At 42.2% G+C, this 24548-nt stretch overlaps 2 protein-coding genes across 5 annotated transcripts in view; one reads left to right on the top strand and one right to left on the bottom strand.

Annotated features, from left to right (window-relative positions):
• The window catches only part of TGFBRAP1 (transforming growth factor beta receptor associated protein 1), a 39066-nt gene extending 33830 nt beyond the window's left edge, over window positions 1-5236 (top strand). For all 4 annotated transcript variants that reach the window (XM_068425495.1, XM_068425497.1, XM_068425494.1 and 1 more), the window contains one exon: window positions 503-5236. In XM_068425495.1, the coding sequence (XP_068281596.1) occupies window positions 503-691 (189 nt within the window). In that variant the 3' untranslated portion in view covers window positions 692-5236. The remainder of the gene's footprint in view (window positions 1-502) is intronic.
• A 1781-nt stretch (window positions 5237-7017) lies between these two features.
• GPR45 (G protein-coupled receptor 45) lies at window positions 7018-7648 on the bottom strand. Its single transcript, XM_068395298.1, is given in 4 exon segments — window positions 7018-7155; window positions 7157-7189; window positions 7289-7325; window positions 7506-7648. Coding segments are annotated over 4 exon segments (351 nt in total).
• Between the last annotated feature and the right edge of the window lie 16900 nt (window positions 7649-24548).

Genomic DNA, 24548 nt, shown 5'->3' with positions numbered 1-24548 from the left:
TACCAAGCACTTAGTATCAATTGAAGCTTGTTAGTAGCTTTTGTTAGTGGTAAATTAACTTGTGAAGCTTTCTTCTATTCCTAGCTAGAGCTGTGTTACTTAAAGCTCCCAGCAGATTCTTAAATCTGTTTAGTTCTAATGACGGTATGTCCAGCAGAATCTGTCTGGAATAAAAATGCATCAGTGCTCAGGTTGCGGTGGAGTTGTCCCGTGACCTTCTTTAGGAAGCTGCATTGGGTTTTCAGTTGCATTAAATGTGTGAGAGCTTTTCTTTTTTAAACAAAGGAAAAAAAAAAAAAAAGGGCAGTTCTTAAGAGGAAGCATGAAAATGAATGAGTATGAATGTAGAAATTGAATTCAAGTTAAATAGTTCAAACTGTCTTTTCCTGGTACCTCTGTCATTGACCACGTTTGTCCATTTGGTACAGTTGAAATTATATGCCTCGTAATTTCCCTTCCTTTCTTGCTAGATTCATGTTTGGATTTTTTCCCCTCTCTTCAGGTTAAACAAAAAGGAACCCCAATTCTTCTTTCGGACAAAAAGGTCTGTCAGGCGTGCCAAAATCCTTTCTGCGAGCCTGTATTTGTAAGATACCCAAATGGGGGTGTGGTCCACACACACTGTGCTGCAAACAGACATCTGAATTCAAACGTAACTCATCACTCTTCCAGCTCCAGCAATCAGACTTGAAACATGTTCTGGTCCCACAGGTTCCCGTGACTTATACCCCATTGAAAGTGGGCTGGAAAAACGAACAAAGTGCAGCTACTTTAGGTATAAATCAAGATGAACAGCTAGTCTTTGGGTTAATGGGAAGACTTCCAGTAAATATGAAATATTGCCACTTATCTATTTGATTTCTAATGAATGTAGATAGAAAATTCACTACTAGAAATGGAGAGGTGCAAATATAGGCTCTTCTGTATATAGTAATAAACAGTTAAAGAAAATGAGCCTTTTCTTCACAGTGAGGATGAATGTTATGGAGACAAGGCAAACAGTTCTTTTAAGAAATTTCACTTTGCACTGAATGTGGTGTTGATACATTTGTAGAGGTGGAGATGGCATCTCTTGGAGTTGGAATTCTTGGAACATTATGTGACAAGACTGGCATCATACAGCTTACTATGAAGACAAAAATGTGCGTTGGTTATAATGTTCACTGCAGCGTGTCCTGTTTTGGGCTGGATTTTCTTCCCCAGGATCACATTATGAACTTGATTTTTGATCTACAAATTGTTGGCTTTTGATGCACTTTTTAGTACTTTCTTCCCTCACTCCACCCTCTTCTGCTATATAGAATTTAAATGTAAGCACTGGTCCGTTAGGTTTCTACTCCTACAGTTACTGTAATAAACTGAGTGGAAACTGAGCCTCAGTCACGCAGCTGCGCTTGGAAGGAAAAAAAAAAACAAAGTCAGATTGTCTGGTCAGGCTGAAGTCACTTTTATATGAGGGAAGAGACCTTATCTTTAATATTGATTTATTTATTAATATGCAAATATACTGTACATACAGTTGAATGAATTGATCTTAAATCATTCTAGAGTTTCTTTGGAGGATGAAGGTGTAGGTGATACATAAGTGTACAGGTTATGTGCTAAATGTTTGCTGTAACATAACTTGGACAGATTGGAACTCCACAAGAACAGGTTTTAGTACCTGCGGATGACTTTGTGCAATCAAAATCATGGAAAGAAGGTATAATTGGGAAGAAACCTACAAAAGTGCACTACAGGGGTACTAGATTTGTTTATATTCTACAAAACATTCTGTAAAGCAAGGTTTTTCAAATAACAACAAAAAACCTTTACTTAACTGCCCTGATAAGTATTCGCATTGCTATTTAGCCATTTTAGAGCAATCAGTTTAAAAGAAGCAGCTTCCCACAAGAGATGTTCAAAAATGACAACTTCTATTTAAAGTTAAGTATTTCAAAGTCAAAGCATTTTTTTGACTTCTGTAAAGCTCTAATAAATACCAAGCTTACTGACCAGCATGCAGTTGAGTTAGTATGGCTGCTCACTGTTTCAGCATTCCAAATCAGAGTGGAGACTTTCAGCAGAATGGGTATCTGCATGGTATCTTCTAGATGCAGTCTCAGCAGAGGTCTCCTGTTATGGAAAGCTGGGCTTATGAAACAGCCTTGTAAGCATAGTGCTGCCTCCAGGAACCGGCAGTCAGACTACATCCAGGGGGAAAAAAAAGCCATTTCTTTGTCTTTGAAGCAAAAAGCTTTGCATCTTTCTCTTTCCTGAGTTTGAAATTAGAAAAGTATGGCTGTTGTGTTGGGTTTTGAAAAATAAATAAAATCCAAGTAAGGAATTTTGTAGCACTTTCTACTAAGACATGGAAGCCACGTTTAGTGAAAGGCACCTTCAAAAAAAGACCAATGTGGGCATTTCTGACAATTCTGGCATGAGTGATTCTCCTGTGTTGCACTGGTATGAGCAGATTCTTCTGTATCTTGTATTCATGGTTTTCAAACATTGTGTATACAACTGGCAATGATGACATAGACAGATTTGTAGTCCCCTGTCCCCAAATACTTGCTGATAGAGGGGAAGTGATTTTACAAAGATCTGATAAGCCTTTTGCGTACAGTAGCATGCAATTCATAAGAAATAGTTTCTTTTGCTGCAAGCATCCTCTGTATGCTTTGTTTCTGTTTAATACGGAGGTACTAAAACAAATATCACTGTTTGTGATTAAGACTAAATCTAGCCAGTAGGTAGTGATGAACTTAGTCTTGTCAACTGATGTTGCAATGGAACAGACATCATATAATTCCAGACCACAAGAAAGTTCTTAACCATTATTGCATGAAAAGGTGTGGCTGTAAAAGATTAAACAATTCTCTATTAATATTCGATATTTTTTCAGATTTGTACTTTGGCTAAAATGCAGCAGTAACAATAATTGTACATACAGAACAAATCAGAATAATGCAAGGTGGCATATTTGCAATCATAGATGACCAAAAGAGTGATTAATATTTAAGTTGGGGGATCTAATTCTTTTAGCCCCCCCTCTAGAAATGTGGACTGAAAAAATACTGACATTTGATTCATACATTGTTACCTGTTTCTTTGTTAAATTTTATACTAGAACTCATTTGGATGAATTAGTATGGAAGTCCCACGGTAACAAAAAGCAAAAAAAAATGATGTGAGGCTGAGGTAGAGCAAGAGCTCAGCAGGGAGGTGGCAGGTGGAGGATGCTCTTCCAGTGTGCGTACAGTGCTTGGGCCATGGGGATAACACTCGACCAGAGGAGGTGGCAGCCTATGTCAGAGTGGTGCGTGGTATTCTGTACTTGTTCACAAGGAAACTTATGAAAGGTCTGCATTCAAGTTCCCTTAGGCAGGACAGCTTACAACACCCCTTGGGTAAGAGAACTTCGCATTGGAGAACCTGAGTTCGTTCCTCCTTTTATTTTGGTACTGTCAGTTTGCTCATTCTTTTTTTGTGTACCCAAAGTCCTGGGACAGCATTGCTCCTGTGGTAAGTTCTTCTGGTATGGCTGCAGCAGCAAGGAGGGAATGAATGGTAGTCTGGTTATTAATTGCTGACTGGAGACGTGAAGGAGGAGAGGCAGGAAAGAGGAATATTTCTTTGACCATCCTTCTAGTTTGGAAATCAAATGGGTTCTGAGAGTTTAAGCTTGATGCAACCTTTTTCTCTCTCCAGTTAGGGAATGTGGAGAGAGGAGATTCTATCAGAATATTTCTTCTTAATTTAGCTCTTGCTAAATTATTTGTGTTTGTAATTAATCTCTCTCACTTTTTTTTACCAATGAGTCTCCTCCAACTTTGTATGTGTGAAAACCAAAACAGTAGTGCACTTTTTTCTTTTCTTTTAATGTGTCTGTGATTCAGGACATAATAAATGAGATTAGTCTCTCACACAGATGCTTTTGCAGATATTCAGGCACGTTTGCTTAACGTGTAGCTTCTAATTACAGAAATATTGCAGCTCTGACTTTCTTTAGCCATCCTCTGTTACAGTCACTGATACATACAAAAAGCACGCAAACCCTTTTCTACTCTTTCATATTTCCATGCTTCCTCACGTAAAAATTACCTGTGATGTGTATATGTCATCATATGCAGATTTTCCCCTCTCAAGTCAGAAAGAAGAAAAATACTAATGAGAAAAAATTGCCCAGAATCTGGCACGCTGCTCAAAATAAGATTAATGGCTGTACATTTATGAGAAAGAATTCAGTTAGATCTTCATTTCTATGCTTTAAAGGGATAAGTTATCATGTTGATAATATTACAAGAATACCAATCTCAAAGTCAGGAGAAAATAAGCAATTGGGTTTTTGTTGCACAGGGCGCACCACAGGTACCTGTGAACTGACTTCTTCAGGCAGCCCATTCTGTGGTGGCTCAGGTGTGAACGGGAGTCTCGGTTACAATGAGAACATCTCTCTTTGCTCCCCCCAGCTCGCAATCTCCAAAAACTTTGCAGCCTTTGTTACCTGATTAATGTCACTCCTCTAGCACTGAATTGACATGGGTGTAAGTCTGGAGCTGTGGATGGACCCCTGAGCACATCTGTCTTTGTTCAATAAAATGTCACTTTATTACATCAGCCATGTGAAACCCATTATTAATGTCAACTGTGGAAAGGTGGTGGTAGGGATGGAGCGTGCGTATGTTTTCAGAGACCTTTATTACATGTCTGAACACACAAGCATTACCCTGACTCTGCTGAATCTTTATAACGATGTCTGTTCTTTTCAGGACTCCTATCCTGAATGACATTAAAAAATATTTTATTTTATACAGCTGTATCAAGAAGTAACTTTTTATTTTATTACTCTTCCCCATTCGCCGCAGTCTCTATTCAGCATAGCTCTAAGTGTTTTATTAACATCCTGCTGTTTATAATAGGCAGCAACTAATACATTTTCATTGTGAGCTCTCCTCCTATTGCCTGTATTTACTAATTAATTTTTCTCTTGCTGTACAACACTTTGGGGCTTATGCCTTGTGAACACTGATAATTAAATGTGTTGCTACTTTTAAAGGGAAAAGAAGTTAATGACATTCTGTAATGTCTGATTGGTTACAAAACTGAAGTTCCCCTGCAGTAGATTTGTTCGGATGGAAATCTGTACTGTTAATGCTTTCTGACTTAATGGTTATGTTGGTGAACATATACAGCAGTATGTGGAATGTACAAATGTATAAATATGTTGATTTTTAATAAAAAAAACTTTAATTAAGTTTCTGTCATTCATTCCTAGATATATAAACCCTGCGATATGAATGGCCAAGTGAAGGAGGAAGATTCCTCAGTGGTAAACAGAGGATTTATCTGGGTGACTGACAGAGGTGGTCAGAGGAAAAGGCTGAATTAAGCAAGTGCAGGGTGTTAATGGAAATAAGCAGATATTCTTAAAAATTAGTGAATTTTACTTTGGGGAAGAAATTTTACTTTGTTTTTACCTCTTCCTTGATTGAACTTGGGTTTTTACAGATTCAGGTGAAAGTGGCTACTGCCATAATGGAGTTGGAAGATCTTGATCTGCATCTGTGTAGCCAAAGCAATCCCTTACATGATCAAAGCCAGCGGTTACATGGGGGGTCTGGTCACTGACGGGTGTGTGGACATCCTGGAGCAATACAAACACTAGTACTAAAACATTTTGAGGGGAAGACGTTGAAACAGGGCAGGTGTTGATCACAGAATAGTTGGGAGTTGGAAGGGGCCTCTGGAGATCACCTAGTCCAAACCCCTGCTAAAGCAGGTTTCCTTAGAGCACATTTCACAGGGTCACAGCCAGGTGGGTTTTGAATATCTCCAGAGAAGGACACTCTTTGCATAAGTTGTTTAATCATATCATAGAATGGTTTAGGTTGAAATGGACCTTAAAGATCATCTAGTTCCAACCCCCCTGCCACAGGCAGGGACACCTTTCCACGAGACCAGGTTGCTCAAAGCCCCATCCAGTCTGGCCTTAAACACTGCCAGGGAGGGGGCAGCCACAACTTCTCTGGGAAACCTGTTCTGGTGTCTCACTACTCTCACAGTCAAGAATTTATTCCTAAAATCTAATCTCAATCTACCCTCTTTCAGTTTAAAACCATTACCCCTCATCCCATCACTACTTGCCCTTGTAAAAAGCCCCTCTCCTGCTTTCCTGTAGGCTCCCTTCAGGTACTGGAAGGCTGCTAGAAGGTGGCCCTGGAGCCTTCTCTTCTCCAGGCTGAACAGCCCCAACTCTCTCAGCCAGTCTTCATAGCAGAGGTGCTCCATCCCTCTGATCATCTTCATGGCCCTCCGCTGGACTCGCTCCAACAGCTCCATGTCCTTCTTGTGGTGGGGGCCCCAGAGCTGGACGCAGTACCCCAGGTGGGGTCTCACGAGAGCGGAGTAAAGGGGCAGAATCACCTCCCTTGACCTGCTGGCCACGCTGCTTTTGATGCAGCCCAGGATACGGTTGGCCTTCTGGGCTGCAAGCGCACATTGCCAGCTCATGTTGAGCTTCTCATCAACCACCACCCCCAAGTCCTTCTCCTCAGGGCTGCTCTCAGTTCATCAGGACTTGCTGCTTGTTTCAAATTTGTGCAAAAATATATTTTCACCTGTCTTTTTGTTGCTGCATTTTTTTAGCCGAAAGTAAGGTTATGTAAAGAAATAATACCATAAAGACTGCTGAGCAGTAGCCATGTGCCATTCAGTCAACTTGGTTTTAGTTGCGAGCGTGGCTTTGACAGTATTGCACTGTTGTGGTTTTATTTGATGTCTCAAAGCCAAATAAGAAATGGGAATTTGCTCATTCTCCAGTTTGGTTTGTGCATTAAAAACTCATGGGGTGGTCAGAAAGAAAGATGCAGAAGCAAAATTTGTGCAGTTTGTCAAGTTCTTCCCTGATTTTCAGCTTCTTCTCTGAAACCTCTGCTTAGACTGTTAAGTGGCTCTTAGCAGAAGCATAGGTTGTATTGTTTTTCCTTATTCAGGCACTTTGGGGAGAATCTTGGATGTCTTATGCCTGAGCTCAGCTCAAACCTCTTGGAGCATCTTGGTGCTCAGGCAGTAGAGGACAGGGTAAGCCCTCAGCCAGGCAATGTAGTTGTGCACTGCGTAGCTGGGGATCTGGCAGGGTAAAAATCCAAGAAACAGAGTGGGAACCGTAGTGAAGGGCTCTTGTTTTGAAGTTCAAGTGTATGTTCACCTGGTAAGGTTTCTACAGCCCTATCAGGTCAAGTTTGTTCCTTTGGCTGAAGCAAAGGTTGTGGGCACATTGGTGGGTGCTCAGGATGTTCTTACAGACGGTGTTTGGGATGCAAAGGTTGGAGTGCGGTATGATGCTGAAAGGAATGAAAAAGGTTACCGCAATAAGCATTGCTTCCTTAGCTCAGACAGCAGGAAATACACCCTCGAGAGCCCTGGTTTGTGTTTCCCCAACCATCCATCCAGTCAGTGGAGGAAAGGCAATGGAGAAAGCATTAAAAAAAGCAGTTGTGGCTTTGGCACAGGGGGTTTTCAGCTAGTTTTGCCTCTAGACAGTGGTTAGAAAATGGTCCACACTAATCATCCAGATGGCAACTCCTTCCAAGACAAATAATCAATAGAGCATAACTGAGTTTTGGCAGAAATGAGCCACAAAGGTCCAGTTCACTGCAACAACCATAGCTGCAGGACAGCATAAGGTCAAAGAGGTCAGGGCTGCCAACAGAAAGCTGATGGCTGAACACACAGCACGTTTTCACTAGGTAATGAGGCTCATAGTAATAGTACCTAAAAATCCAATAGCAGTCATGAACAACATTAGTGTTGCCTATAATTGCCAATAACCACCTGAAGATACTGCCTTGTCAACATGGTACTTGCTTTGAGTGGGACCTGACCATCCCAATGTGTGTTAAAATCCTAGAAAAATTCAGGCTGGCCGGGTTGTCTGGAGACCGCGTTGTCCAAGCCCAACTCAAAGCAGGGTCAACCTGTGTCAGGTTGGTTGTGTTGTTTCAGATCAGTGCTGACAAGCTTGAAACCAGACTGGGAAGGGTCCAAATGCCTTCTTGTCAGCTCTTTGCCAGAGGAATGTATTGCTTAAGCATCCACAAGACTCTGTGGTGGGTAAATGGCTAAAAGGAGGAATTGTCTTGGAAGAATTGTTTGGATTTTTTTTTTCAGATATTACAGAAGGACTGAGTAAAAAGGGAATTTCTAGAAAATAACAAGCTACTGATGACAGCTTGAAGAGTGTCTGCTTGGTGCTTCTCTGACCTGGAGAAGTATATTCAAGCAAAATGCAAGTTTTTTCATATCTGTTTGAAAGTCACCGGCTGCATGCAAAGATGATTCAATCCCTTCAGTCCCTGTAACATACAAGGTTATTCTGCAGTGTCATACCAGAAAGCTGCCAGAGTTTGAGAGAAGTATGGGGTTTTCTACTTGAACCACAAGCAGTTGAATTTGGGGAGAGAGGAGCACAGGATGGATTGTGTCTGCTTTTTAAAAAAATGTTATGCACTGAGGATCTGGGGATTTATATTTGCAAAGAGGAAAGGAGGTTTTCATTTCTGTACTTGCTTGATCCATCTTTAGGTTTTAACTTGTCATATCTTATTTCAAAGCATCTCTGTGGCCTATTGTGACACACTAATTTGTCAAGCAGAAGGTTTAGTGTTCCTCCTTCAAAACCTTCCTGAAAGCTCTTCTTCTGGATAGCAGCCACTCAGTACATCCCCCCTAGACCCCAGTCATCATGCCAGAAGTATTTCTGACAGCAGTTGCTCATTCTGGAATGCTGAATGGCCATAGAAATGTGATGGTCAAAACTAAAAACTACAAACTAAAGAAATCTCGGTCCCGGAGGATGGAAGAATTCTCTTGTTAAGCTGCAATTAATTATTGATACCTCAATACTCTACCCTTTTGTTTTTCCCATCTGCCTGATATCAAGTCACTTACAAGTGTGTGTAGTGTTTTGTACAAATAATCACTTCTGCTGATAACTTTCCTCCCTGTGGAAGGAAAAATGGAAAGGCTGTCTTGAATGAAGCCATGCCGTGGCAGGATTAGAAGGCAGCCAAGAAGATCTGCCAGGGCCTTTTTTCAAGGCAAACACACCCAAAAGCACTAAGAGCTCTGAATGCAAAAGCCAGACTTCAGGAAATCGTGAGCTAGAATAATTTTTAAATGGAAAAAGCTCATGAGTTGGGTAGGCAGAATGTTCTAAAGGTTTGCAAGCAAATCCCCCACCTTGTGTCCTGTCAGGGCAGGTTTTGCCTTGTTGTTAGGCTTCAGAACAGACTTTGGTGGCTTCCTAAATTGCAAAGCCCTCTCCACCCAGACCCTTCTTGCTTCCTTGGGGAAAAACCCCACTCCTCCCAGGAGCTGCCGGTCTCCACTGAGCCCGCAGGCTCCCGTCCATTCCTGGCGGGCTTGCTCACTTGCTTCCTTGCCTGGCTGCACCTTGTACTCCAGGCGTCTTCCCCGGCTGAAGAGCGGTGCAGCTCCAGGGTGGTGCAGGCTGTGCCCTGCCTGGGGGGAGCTCCCTCCACCTGGGTTTGACCACTTTCCCATCCAGACTTGTATCCAAACTTTGTGCAGTGTGATATTAAGCTTTAGTAAAATGCTAGAAAATAAAAATAAAGTAAAAATAAACAGTGGTTCCTGACTTTATTAAACAGTGTCGCATTAAATAAAGAGCAAAGCTGTGCTCTAACACAAGAAGTCAAGGTCTCTTAACTTGGTAGCAATACCTTGTGTTGAAACGTTTTCATACACCCACTATTTTAATGGATGTATGAAAGTATCTATGGTGAAATGTCATCTTTAATGATTTTACTAGGGAAACAATGGCTATTAAGTCAACTTACTGTTTTAATACCAAAAGGAGTCAGAAGGTATTCGTAAGCAGTCCTGCCAAATTCTGTCCAGCTCTATCTGCAGAAGTCTGAGGAAGCCAAGGGGACAGTGCTGCTTGCATATGGACTTACACCATACAATAAATAACACGTGCTGATTTCATGCAAAATAGAAGTCTCAGATAAGATCTCCTGAATTAAAAATTGTGAGTCCTGAAGACAAGAATCCTGAAGATACTCTTGTCTTCTGAACGGAAGGAAATGGAGATGAACCTGCTATAAGTTTTGCTTCATTTTACTCTCTGGTAGCAAAATTTGGGCTGAGAGGAATGGGTTGAGGGCTGACAGTGCTTAATTGCTGAACAGTTTTTATAGGAATAATATTTGTGAGATACCTTCAACTTCATTTTCATTCTTCCTCATCTCCAAAACCCCAAACAAATGACCCCTCCCCACCAGAGCTTGATGGATATTTGGCAAATGTGCAGGGAGCTGGGCTATTCATCATTTCTTTATGTCCAAGCCCCTCTGGATCTAGCCTGAGACCCTGGCAGTGGGGTGACAGAGTAGCCAGTAATATTTGGTAACAGAGATGACAACTACATCTGAACTTTCTCGTTTCTTTCATGCCACCAACATAATATCGAAACGCTAAAGCTACCCAGCCTGTTTGGGCAATTCTCTTCACTTCATAGCACTCTCCTAAAGAAGAAAACATAATTTTTTTTTAGCCTAACATTTTGAGGGTGGAGTTTATGCCAGCTTCGAGCAACAAATTTTGTGGGCTGTGGGTTTCTTGGCCCGTTCAGGCTGACCTCCAGCTCTGGTGGAGGTAAGCTGAGGGAGGTGGAGGAAAAGCTAAGCGCTACCCGTATTTTTCCATCATGTCATCATGTCTTATCTAGATGCTTTAGTTCTGTTATAACATGACACCTAAGTGTTGTGTGCTCACTGCAGCGTGGGGTCAGACCCACCACAGAAAACTTATTAAATGTCTTGTTCAAGTAGTCCCAGCAATAGAAATCATAAAAAAAAATCCAGCAACTTTGATATGCTCACTTTATGCATCATTACCTGCTATTGCTTCACACGACTGTCCTCCTGCTGTCGGAGCGCTGGGAACACTCTGGTATACAAAGAGTTTTTTTTCCTGTTCTTTGTAACATTTTAGGGGAAGAAAACTGTTAACTGAGGTAGAAAAGGACCTCGTTTCTCCTTGAATACTGGCATGCTCTACCGGTGAAGTGATGGTGGTGGTGCTAAAACTGTGCTCTTGCTGACTGTACTTTCCAGTAAGTAATATAACCATGCTGTAACAAAAGCAGGCAGCATCAGTACAAGTGTGAGTCTTTGCCAGTATAACTTTGCCCGCTGCAGGTCCCTGGTGCTGCAGAGAAAGAACCAGCTCCAGCACTGCGGTGGGCACGTAAGTTGAAGGCAACCATAGCGTGTCCTCCACTGTGCAGTGAAACGTGCTGTTTACAAGGTGTCCTGGTTTGGACTAAAACAGACCAATTTTCCTTTCAGAGATTTTTACTTTCGGCTAAGCTGCTTCTAAGTAACTGCACTTTCTGAAACTAACTGCATGTTTTGCAGACAGTGTCTGCTTCTAGGACTGATAACGCTCGAAGTTTATAGTTATCACTGAGGCACCGGTAAGGATGTTGTGCAGAAAGGCTCTTGCTGTACTTGTTCTTAGAGAAACCAAGGTCACTGCTGAATTCCTCACTGCTTACGAGTGAAGAGCCGAAGGGGGGGTCGCACCTCCAGGGAGAAGCGGACAGGGCAGGTGACCCAAAATTGACCAGCGAGGTATTCCATCCCATACACGTCATTCTCAGTATAAAGCGGGGGGATCACGAGGGTCTCGCTCTCTTTCTGTTATGGCCGGTGTCCGAAGAGGACTCTGTCCGTTTTCCTGCTGCCCCCGATCCCGATCCGTGCATCCCTGAATCCAGCTCTTGACCGTCGCTAGGCCCAGCCTGGGCCTTCCCGGAGCCTGCTCTGCAGTGCCGGTGGTGACGTGGCTGACTTCAGGGGAGCTCAGTCTTGGTTTTGTATATATTTAATTATTTCCATTATTATTATATTCTTTTTCATTATTATAGTTCATTGAAACTGTTTTAACTTTCCAACCCGTAAGTCTCTCTCCCTTTTCTCTTTCCCTTTCCTTTCGGGGCAGGGGGGAGGGTTAATAGAGAGAGCTTGCCACCAGTTTAATAGCCGGCCCAGCTTTAAACCGTGACACAAGGCTGTCCTTCACTCGGCCTTTTCTGACGGAGGTTTTCTTTCAGCCAAGCCCAACAGCAGGTGGGAGGCAGGGCACCTGAGAGGACACCCATACAACAAATACACTGCTCTTCTTAAAGCACACTGACAAAGAGATGCACCAAAGATGAGTACAAACTTGAGTCCCGTGCGCCCAGCAGCAGAACAATAGCAGTAGTATGTTAAAAAAAAAAGATGGGCTCACAGCATCCAGCGTACTTGGTGATGCCCCCAGACAACTGCTCTTGCACTTGACCTGTTTACTGCATCGAATTACCCAGCCTGGCCTCAGGAGCAACACGTTTCTGCTTGTTCTGATGGTACCGGTAAAGGTCACCGAACAGATCCACACAATCCGAAAAAGACTGACAGCTTTATCTTTTGCAGCACAAAGAGGTGCGTACCACACAGAGGCAACATTTATTCAAGTCCATGCTTGTCACTCTACGTGCTTTCTTATAAGAAAATTTTAAAACCTGTGTCTGTGCCTTCCAAAAGATGGGTACGGTTTTCCTCTAGTGTAATCACGGAGAATAAATTTCCAGCCTTAGCTAGTGCTGAAAAGAGCATTAACACTGTGGAGTTATGCTGCCAAGGAGCCCCTGTTCTTCCTCTCTGCTCCTCGCCCTAGTTCACCTTTGGGACATTTCTACTATGATGTTTGCTGTCTTCCATTACTGTATTTTAAAGTGTGTGGTCTGTATTCATGCAAGCTCAGTTTTTGCACACCCATCACATAAAGCTGATTAATTCACCCTTTCTGAAGTTATGCATACTACATCAATATGATATCTAGTGTTTTACCCCTTAAACAGTGTTTTAAAAAAAGTCACATTACATTCTTCCATTAATAGCACTTTAGAAACCCTGAAAAAAACCCATCCTTACAGAAAATGTCAGGGATCTCATCCAAGTGGCCTGAGCTCACAAGCCTTAAAAACAAACTCGCCCCTGAATAATTTCAGTATTTTAAGAATTCGTATTTATTATTTAAGGTTCAGCACAATTCAGATCCACTTTTACAGAGTTGATGCAAGAGACCAGCTACAGCAGAGCAAGAGTCCCGAGAGCATCTGTGCCTGGTCAGTGTGCACAAGCAATCAGAAAGGCGGGGGAGGGAGAAACGCTCCAAAGGAAAACTAAGGAAGGAATCAGCACCGTGCACCTTAGCACATAAATTATAGAAACGGCATAAAAAATCCAGAGATAAGGCTGGAGGGGGCTGGCAGAATGGGGAAAGGAATGCCAAGGTGAAAGAAAAGGAAAGACAGAGGAAAAATAAGATTATGCAAGTATTTCCCAGTGCCCACTCAGATTTTAGGACTATCTGTCTGGAGACACCCACAAATGCCCCTGGGGCTTTGAGAATGTTGTCCCTAGGAGTCAAATGAAACCTCTGTCCTGCTGCTCTCCTCTTTGCCTCCCCTCTTCCCCTTGTCTCATTCCGCCTGCAAGGCTACGCTGCGCTCTCAAACACAGCGATTCTCTTTTGACTCAGACCTCTCTGTGCTGGTTGCTGGAAAGGGCCAGGGATGGTACCTAACTCAAGGCATTTCTTCATACAACCACAGCAGCACTATCTCAGTGATGCGTCAAAGTTTTACCAAGTGAATTCATTAGAAAGGTGACTTATTTACAACTTCAAATATATACAACAAGGACAATAACGAGCCTACTTAATGATCGTGAAACAGACTTAATGCCATTTAATTACTGCACCTGTACCAAAAGGCAGAAGGAAAAATATAATTAAACTCTAGCATTAGAAGGAGGGGGAAAAACAGCCTAATAATAGCTACTTCACCAATAAACATAAAGGTTATAAGTGGAATTCCCAGAATTTCAAAGTCAAAATAAATTTGTAAAAGTGAAAAGGTTAGAGGCAGAAAAAATAATAATCAGGCAGCAAAAAGTAAGCAATCCATTAATCATGCACATCTGCTGAAGCGCCTGAGTGAATGGGGTGCTCGTCTGGCGGCAGAGCAGCGAAAGCGACCCTGGGCAGCAGCCAGCACAGCCATGGGCACCGGGTACCACCTTTGCCTACAGCAGCCTGGTCCATCGCCTGCTACCAGGAAAGACCACCAAAACAGAGTCATTAGAAATAGGCACTAGACACAGTTCGTATAGGAAATGCTGTGCTAAGAAGGAGAGCAGCGTATGGTAAGAGACAAAACTCAGCAGGCTACAGCTAGACATATGCCTATGGAAAATCAAGCACGACTGCAGTGGTGAAAACTGCAGACAAAAGAGCCTTAGCCAGCCTTGTAACCAGTGACATGGGAGCTTCAGTTCATCACCGACCTTTTTCCATTTCCTTCTTGCAAAAAAAAAATATTGCCAGGGCCCTGATGTACATGAAAAAGAAGGCTGCTGTCTTTATGTTTAGGTTAGCAGTTTAAGATAGCTTGCTGCATTTACTTTGGAGAAGTTTGGGGTTTAGGTCTGTACAGACAATTAATGGCCAAAATGCTTTTAGTTCTTCAGAATGTGGCTGAGCCTTGACCTGCTGTGGGTGTGCAGTTTTAGCCAGCCAATGTATCGTCCTGACTCTCTGAGAGATGGAGGTTCACCATGTGCAAGCCCCTTGGCTTTGTGAGATGCTGCCAGGCAGCTGGTGCTGCATTTGTTTTAGGGAATGGGTTGGGGTTGCTGGCAGTTCCTATGAGCTTCTACATGGGTAAGGACAAGGCTTCTGAATTCACAGCATTAAAACCTCATGAACCCTACACACACCAGAGCAAAACACAACTGGAGCAGTAGTCCTTACAGGACAGTTTTAATACCTGCACAGTACCCACCACATATAATGGCTGTTGCACCTCCACAGTAATTGAAGCTGAGAAAGAAAACATGAGTGGACCTGGAGCTGTAGCACTTTGCTGGCAGAAGAGTTGAAGCTACACAATTTTAACGCTGGAGAAGCCTAAATTCATCCCAGGCTACCACTGAAGCCTACTTTGATTCACATAGAAGGTATATTTCCCAGTATTGTCTTTAGATCACTTTTTCCCTGATAGTAACTCACATTAGGACACTTTGCCCACCGTTCTTTGACGGTTACTTATAAGCTGAAGGGTCTCCTGATGAGCACATTTTGTCTGTCTATCTTGGAACAGGTGATATACATGTCTCTAACCTGGATTAAATAAACTGTGTCTGTCCCAGACATTCACATCTTTCACACTCTTTGTTAGAAACCTCTGCTGTCACAATTATACGTCCAAAAAGTAGTCTACTGAGTTTATTTTTAAAAGGTAATTGCATTGGCACATTAGTCTTTTTAATTTTCTTTCATAGATTTTGAGTTTAGCATATCAACATCCTAGGCGTGGAAACAGCCAAAATTAAAAGAAAATTAGCAAACTTCAGATGCACCCAGAAATGGCAGAAAACAACATCTACAACAAGACGTAGTAGGGAACTTTTAAACTAGAAGGACTGTGGGAAGAGCTTTACATTGATTCAGAGCCCAGAGAGGTAAACTTATCGAAATATGTTATAGTAAGTAACTATACACCGCTACTCAGCATTGCAGAGTTCCCTCTTTTTCATGAGTTTAAGGCCAAGGAGTAGATCACATTGCAAGGCTCAGAGTCTACTTCCACACAAGGGAATCGTTAGTGGCTTCTGAGGTCTCCTTCAATCTTTTTGGCTTTTCACTGTTTAAAAGACATTAAAAGGTTAAAAAAACCCTACTAATCTTCTGAGGAAACCTGTTTTAGAGGATAAGACACAACACAGAGACTTTTTTTCTGTGGGATACATGGAGTTAAGCATTGCAAGGACCTGCAGAGGCATGAAAATGTTGGCTTTTGACACAAATTTAGCAACTCCTCCCCTGTCAACTTGTATGGGAAAATGCCAATGGGCGAACGTTTTCAGATCTGTGGAGCAAACAGGCTCCAGTGCTGCTTCAGGCTCCAGCGCAGCACGGTCTGGCCTCACACGGCACAGGGAGCGTCGGGCACATTGAGGGAAGCTCTCTCACACCTCACCGCATCTGGGAACAGCTGCTGCCCTGGCACGAGCGTCGCTGCATCCCTCAGCGATCACTGCCAGGGGAGGCAGGCACTGAAATGTGAGGTGTCGTTTGTTGAAATGAGATATTTTCTTTTACTTGCTCTGTAGCAGAGGAGGTGTGTGCTGCACTGTAGGTGTGCCCTTTGGTCACCCCTTGGTCTCTCCTGAAGCGGTCCTGAGGATGTGAGGGAAAGGTTGTTCCCTGGTCTCTTAAGTAGGGTGCAATGTCTTGGCTCAAAGTATGCACTCGCCGTGATGCTCAACACGGACTTCTTTGGTTTGTAGGCATGTGCTTTGCCTGGCAGCCTAACCCTGTTGTGAGGAGGCTTGCTAAAACACGTGCTTTGCTTTTTAATGTCAGAGGTAACAAGATACCACCAGAAGCAGGGATCTACTGATGTAATAAGGCAGAAAAAAGCTACCAAAAAAAAAAGGATGATATTAAAGAAGGAGTGAAATCAGGTCAATCCCATAAGATCTTGTTCATTCAGTCTTAGAGACTAATACCTTTTGACGAATTTTTGTACCTTTACAAAAATACTTCTTCATGCCTATTTTTGATCTAAACTCATAAAAAGAGGTCTGATTCCTTTGTAGGATCTCAGTGCTGAGATTCACAGAGAACCCTGATTTATCAAAGCACTTACACAGAAAATCAGTATGATATGACAGTGCTTTGATAACAGTCACAGAGATTTTGCCCTAAGGGAGGTAAAGATGTGGACTTGGGAAGGGAAGGCCCTTGGCATAAGAGCAGTCAGTGTTTTTTCCTGCAGTGAGTATTCCCTTCAAGTACTTCGAGCACTGCATGATAAAACACTTTTTACCTCAAAATTCTCTGGACTCCTGACACGTGAAAAATGGGAGGCTGATTTTTAAGCTAGTTACTGTGCTTGAAAGACACATAGGGAGCCATTGAGAACCATTTGAGGGAACATTTCCAGCTTTGGACTGCAAAGTAAACAAAAAGAATATTGGGTTTGTTTCTGGGGGAAGAAGGAGTTTAGTAATTCTCCCTTTACTCTAACACTGCAGAGACATATTCCTGGGCAGGAGCATGACTCCACCAGAGGAACACCTAAAGGGCTCCTCGAAGGCCCACAAAAGTATCCTTAAAAGAACTTTAAACCATTTTGTGCTAGGACCAAGAAGTTTGCAAGTATGTCAAATTAATTGATGATGATTAATTTAGATCCCCCATACTAGTGCACAGACACAGTTGTTTTTGGCCTTACTCCTGGATACTCACCCCATCAATGCTTAAGGGAGATCAGACTGTTCAAATTGAAAGCTGCAAAGAAGCTTCATTTCTATCTTACAAACTAAACAAGAATATGTAACCAGGAGGTACCTGAATTTATCAACATTTCAGGTTCAGTTACAATGCAAGCGTTACTTCAAAAGCCATCTTAATTTTTTTGCAAACAGAAAAAAAAAACCTTGCCCAATTTAAAAAATCTATATAGAAACTGTAATAATGAACCAGTTAAAAAAAAAAAACAAACATGCACACTATCTCAAAAGCAAAGCCTCTCCGATTGCTTTTTTCTTTGCATTAGCATTGGTGTACTAAGCTAGATCTCTTTTCCAGAGAGGTGAAACTATAGGGCGTTATCATTAATCAGCAGCAAAAAAGATTTTTTAATTTCCCTCAAGGGTCGATACTGGGACCAGTTCTATTCAATATATTCATTAATGACTTGGATGAGGGAATAGAGTGCACTGTCAGCAAGTTCGCTGATGACACAAAACTGGGAGGAGTGGCTGACACACCGGAAGGCTGCGCAGCCATTCAGAGAGACCTAGACAGGCTGGAAAGTTGGGTGGGGAGAAATTTAATGAAATATAACAAGGGCAAGTGTAGAGTCCTGCATCTGGGCAAGAACAACCCCATGTACCAGTACAAGTTGGGGGCAGACCTGTTGGAGACCAGCGTAGGGGAAAGGGACCTGGGGGTCCTAGTGGACAGCAGGATGACCATGAGCCAGCAGTGTGCCCTTGTGGCCAAGAAGGCCAATGGCATCCTGGGGTGTATTAGAAGGGGTGTGGTTAGCAGGTCGAGAGAGGTTCTCCTCCCCCTCTACTCTGCCCTGGTGAGGCCACATCTGGAATATTGTGTCCAGTTCTGGGCCCCTCAGTTCAAGAAGGACAGGGAACTGCTAGAGAGAGTCCAGCGCAGAGCCACGAAGATGATTAAGGGAGTGGAACATCTCCCTTATGAGGAGAGGCTGAGGGAGCTGGGTCTCTTTAGCTTGGAGAAGAGGAGACTGAGGGGTGACCTCATTAATGTTTATAAATATGTAAAGGGCAAGTGTCATGAAGATGGAGCCAGGCTCTTCTCAGTGACATCCCTTGACAGGACAAGGGGCAATTGGTGCAAGCTGGAACACAGGAGGTTCCACATAAATATGAGGAAAAACTTACGGTGAGGGTGACCGAACACTGGAACAGGCTGCCCAGAGAGGTTGTGGAGTCTCCTTCTCTGGAGACATTCAAAACCCGCCTGGACGCGTTCCTGTGTGATATGGTCTAGGTAATCCTGCTTCGGCAGGGGGATTGGACTAGATGATCTTTCGAGGTCCCTTCCAATCCCTAACATTCTGTGATTCTGTGAATTGAAGATTAGGAATAAAAAGTATCCAAATCTATTCAAAAGACAACTGGACCACTCAGACCTGAGAAGCAGTTACGCTAAAAATGCCAGTGTTACAAAGCACAGGTGAATGTTTAGCATTACGTTCTGCCATAGGGTGGCAAAGCCACTACAGTGACTATGTAAAAAAAAAAAAAGGCTGATTAATTGCAACAGCCATGTTTTTCCTGCAAGGGTCAGAAGGCAACTTCACAAACTGCTCCCGTGCAGGAAAGCAGCAAAGTGGGACTGTGTGGATTTGACATGCATCTGTGTTCCCCTTCTCAACAAATTAAACAGGAAAAGATGTGGGGAACTAGTTTTCTAGAAATCTGCTTTTCACTGAAAAAATTCATTCAAAGAACTGAGAGTTCAGCATAACCAAAGTAACACGGAGGCTTTTTTTCTTAGAATTTTTTCTCCATTTTTATCACCACCTGTCACAAATTATATCATTAATGTCATTGTAGCAGAAACTTGTTTCCATGGTGCTTTACTAGCACTCAGCCACTGTAATTTTATATTTAACAATAATTCCTAAGCCTACTCCTCTACCTGTGTGAATGCACAGCAAGTCTCTTCTGGTAGCCTCTTCTAGCTCCATTAACTTTGCCCACTTTTCTATCACTTCCTCCCAGGCCCTTTGCCGCTGATGCAAATGATGCCCAGCAGAAGATGGCCTATGCTCAAAACTGGCTTTTCATCCCTGAATAAGGGTCCTTGTAAATTAGATGCTCAGCTGAGTAAAATCCAACTTGCTAAATACCAGTAAAATTATGTCATGGAAACAGACCCCCACAACCTGCCTTTGCTTTTACCCACCACTTGTCAGACGTGTTTGCAACAATAGCAAATTAACTTCAGGAAAAAAAAAAAACCTGACAGGCCAAAGATACTCGGGCGATATTCAAATGAACCACTTAACCTTTTGGTACTAAAAGCTTCCTGCAATAATGAAACATTAGTCATTAACTCAATGTGCTTTGTTAAATATTAGACAAGAGCACACATTCAATTTAGCACTCATGTACACTTAGCGACAAAGAGCCATCTGTGTTGACTACAATCTCCAGGATGGGAACTGTGCTGTGAATGGCACTCCAGCCTAGCAAAGCTCTGGTGTACCAGGAAAAATACACAACAGCCAGTACATCATGGGAAAAGGTGATCCAGAAAGGAGAATAATCCTGTTTATGAGGTTATTCGCCCTCCTCAGCACTACCCATCCTGTGCAAGCACAGAGGAGAACCGAAGTAAAAGAGCGTCTCCTAGCTAGTGAGCAGGCAAGGAAAACTGCCCAAAGGAGGGTATTGCCCATGGTGTCTGCATGGTTTCATGAACGGGTTGCAGCATCTCACTCCTTAAACCAACAGTGACAATTCACTAGGTCACAGGATGGCACAAGCATCATAACAGAAGCAGCGCTGGCATAAGCCCCTGAAGCATTGACTCAGGGGCGCTGGGGAGAAGAAGGTGAAGAGAACGATGACTTTAAAATATTTGCCCAATTAAGCATGTGGACACAAAGGCTGCATGAATGAGACCTGTATGTAAAGTGTGCCGAGTTCCTTCCCGAGTAAAGGAAAAAAAGGAAGACTAGATTTATTGTCTGTCAAAAAATCATTTTTGTCTTCTTGTGTTCAATACAGAAAATTTCTGTCTACTCCCCTTCCCCACTGGCCCATGTTAGCCCCCTCTGTCTCCCCATTCACCTTGTCTGAAGTATAGTTGACGCTATCTAATGTCAGTGGGGCTCTGTCTATTCTCCAACATTTGGTATGAGGGATGAAAACATCCTGACAGACCTCCACCGTCACCTGGCAAGCACAGATGGTAGCCCAGAGAACATTAGTAGATCCTCAAACAAAGGTTCTTCTAATCTAAGTATTCATTTCATTTACTGTGTGATAAATAAATATTTCAAGATGAGCTTCTGAGCTGTAAAACACTCCATTTCTTCATTTTAAATGTGCATATTAATACACCTATAAATTCATGTTAAAACAAGAAACATTATTTGACTAGTATTACATGTATTTCAATTGCCTGAAATTTTTGTTCTTGTTCTGCAAGAATTCAGAAAGTGCTTTAGACAGCTGCTGACCAAGAGGCAGTACAAGTGTCATCTTGTTTAGCTTTAATGATATTGCTCTGGGCAAGATCAACTATTTCATATTGTTCTGTCAAGAAAAGAAAACGTATAAGCAATAAGATCTGAAAGGTTTCAGGCCTTCTGGGAATCCTCCCTGTAAGGATCACTACAGCAGAAAGTCTCAACAGGAACAGCAAGGAAAACATGTGGTGAGAGGAACAAGGTTCTACAGCATGAACTGATATTTTCAGCTCTTTCCAGGTCCTTTAGACTCAGAGAAATAAATGCTTTTGCAACTTCTACTGAGCCCTATAGAGGGCTTCTCATCAGCACTTGAAATTTCAGGGTATTCTGTAGCTTTATAAGTTCCTTATTTGTGATATATATGCAAGCCCATAATGAAGTAGTTGATATTCGGACAATGCAATTAAGTTTCTGGAAGCAAATTAGGTTTTACAAATAAAATCTCTCTACTGAGAGCCATGATTTCTGTATATTTTGGGTTCCTGTGTGAGCTAGTTGCTCCCTTCTTTCCAAGGACAGGGATGATCTCTACTAAATTTTGGAAAGTGTACAGAAACTTTGTAGAGGTGAATCACAGGAGTCTTCATCTGGTGTTGTCTACTTCTGCTGGAAGATACCAGACAGAAACACACACATGTTAAAAACAATTGAAAACCAGCAAAAGCAGATTTGCTACAATTGGTCCTGAATCTCTTACTACAAAAATTTTTTTCAACCACTTCTCTACAATATTGGCTGCTTAAAGTCACCCTTGCCAGCCACAGTGAAGAGCTGAGAATACATTAAATGCCAAAATGTAAAGCTGAACAGTGCTTGTCACAGTACATTATGATATGATGATAGTGCTGCTTCTGAATTGTTCCATTAGAAAAGATGTTCTTAGGGGGAAAAAAAATGGCTAGCAGTCAAAATATTAGGAAGAATTCTTAGTAAATGCTGTCTTTAAAATCTACCAGAATAGCTATGGAGATTGCATATATATAAAACCAAACAGTTTTATTCTAGTATCTATCTTTAGCTGGCTTTAACTGAAAAATTCAATCTACCTTAGTAATTTATAGGCCAACAGAGCAAAGGGGGAAGAAGATACATTTTTTAGAAGTATTCATGGTTTTGGTCAATAATAAGTAGTTGTGTTAAAGGTAACCAGCAAAATGAATTGGTAACTGAGGATACATGATTATACTGAGAAATATGAACAGGCTCTAGCCTGAAGAATGAGACAGTTGCATGGTGTGGAGACAGGACTTCTGACTTCAAAAAAATTTTAATCCTAAGGGTTGCACTCCAGGCGAGGAATGATCAGAGTGGGTTTTAAGAACTCACGTCACCTCATACCCACAAGCTGCTTGGGTTATGGTTACCGGTTTTACAGATGCATGAGTGTCTGCACTCTATCACAGTAGCACAACAGCATCGAGTTCAGAAACCCAGATATTGAAGTTTAGCAGCGAAGACAGCTTGGATGCCAGAAGATTTCTCTGCTACCTGCAGATATCCTCTCCTTTCTGAAAAAAAAAGAAAAGCAAAGCTGCACAGGATGGTTATTGCATGCAGGGGTGCTGCAGAGACTGATGCCAGGGTGTCTACAGACAATGTCCCTCTGCACCGTTACCAATGATTTAATCCCTTGGCAGGCTCTCGGGGGGCACTGCCAGTCTAAAGGCTAAGGGCTGGTCAGGGAGCTTCAGGAGTGCGAAGTACTGAGAATTGGAAACTAAACACGGCACTATCATGGCAGATCGCTGTTACCAACACTGCTGTGGAACATCGCTGGTTAGCAAATGCAGCTGGCGTCCTACCATTGACCCTCTTCAGAAGTATGCTATTTCAAGCGAGGAGAGTTAATCAGGATTCTGGTTCATTGCTTAGGTTCTGGGTATTTTCCCCATTTAACAAATAAACACCCCCACCTGTCAGGTGGGCGCCTTCCACTATAGTCTGCTGGAGGAAAGCAAGCTTGTCCGTGTACATACATACGTAAACCTGCACGGGACATTTGGAAAGGCTTTTGCACCTAACTCTGGATGTTCCTGCCAGTCTTCAAATCAAAAAAGTTGCTCAACTCTTTAAAGCAGTGGGTTTCAAGTTTGGCTTAAATGTGCACTATATATTTTATCAGTCATGTACAATACATGCATATGATTTTGTATTTCTTTTTTTTATATATATTTCCTTTTATATGTATATTTCCTTTTTATATGTATACATATAAACCTATATATAACTATATAATTGTCATTCTTAATGACTGATTTCTATAGAGCGTGAAATAGGTATCATGTTGTTGTCTCATATTATTATAGCAAAGTTATTCCAGATTTGCAAGGGGGAGAAGGGGGAAAGGAGAGGGAAGGAAGAGAGAACATGTGAACATTTTTGTTTGAGGGGATTGAAGGCATTTAAGGGACCTTTACAAAAAAAACACATTTAAGAGACCTCTCGTTCGTCTTGCGAATAGTACAACAGCTTGCAGGAAATGATAATTATCTCCTACTACCACTTGCTTGTACCCTATAAAATATTCTTTTAAAATATCTAATGCGTTGAGGTGTGTCAAGTAGCTTTTTCACCACATGATGTGTGATAAACAGGATATCTCTCGTAATCAGAAATCTAAAGCATGCGGAATGTAAAGATTAAAAGAGCACTGTTTTTCTTTAAATGAATGTAATCAATGCGCTTATTAGTTTGCTGCGGCAGAAGGAGGGAGCGGGTGGGTGTTTCAGAGTTGGCACATGTCTATTTGGCAACAGTGAATAGCCTGAGTGTTTATAGAGAGAGCTCTGTGGAATCCCTAGATTCTGCAGATTTCCTTACCAATTTTGTCTCGGATAATTAAGGATTTTAAATAATAAAAGAAAAAGTTAAAGAGGAAGTACAAGCTCCAGCTGGATCAAATAAAAAATAAAATTAAAAAAAATTAAAAAGAAGGGGTTTTAAATTCTCAATATTGCCTTAAAACTAAAAATCAGCACTAAAGCACAATTTGGCTCTTAAAAGTAACTATGGCAAACTGGCACCTGCTTCCTCAACAGACCTACTCCTGGGATGTATCCAGAGAAACATCTTCTTAAACTAGTGATTAAAAAAAAGTTTCTACAGCTGTTGGACCTGCAAGACACAACCCATAAATGGAACAGGATTGAGCTGGAGACTTTCTGGTCCGTACCTGGCTGAACTGCATCACTGCACTGACCTAAGCCCCCAGCTACAGTTTTGGATAAAGCTGTTGTCAGCCATGGTGATAGGCAAGCAACAACCCCAATGTCTTCAAATCCCACTCTCTTCTTCAAGTAAGGCTAAAATGTTGCTGCAGCCTTCCTTGTCTAAAATGAAAAATGTATGTAGGGTTGCACAAATGCAGCCTAGTCGCTCTTTGATCATGCCTGGGTAGACTGTGGCAGGCCTCCAGTTGGGACAAAGACTCCCTCTCCTGACTGGCGAGCAGGACAACCTTGGCTTAGGCACAGTGAGTACATCATCCGCGGGAGCAAACTTAAAATCACAGAATGGTTTGGGTTGGAAGGGACCATTAAAGGTCATCTAGTCCAACTCCTCTGCAGTAAGCAGGGACATCTTCAACTAGATCAGTTTTCTCGGAGCCCTGTCCAACCTGACCTTGAATGTTTCCAGGGATGGGGCATCTACCACCTCTCTGGGCAATCTGTTCCAGTGT

Source organism: Nyctibius grandis, chromosome 2 (assembly GCF_013368605.1).
Source record: "Nyctibius grandis isolate bNycGra1 chromosome 2, bNycGra1.pri, whole genome shotgun sequence".
NCBI classification, from domain to species: Eukaryota; Metazoa; Chordata; class Aves; order Nyctibiiformes; family Nyctibiidae; genus Nyctibius; species Nyctibius grandis.
The sequence above is the reverse complement of the archived record's forward strand: the minus strand, read 5'-3'. Positions and strand labels throughout refer to the sequence as shown.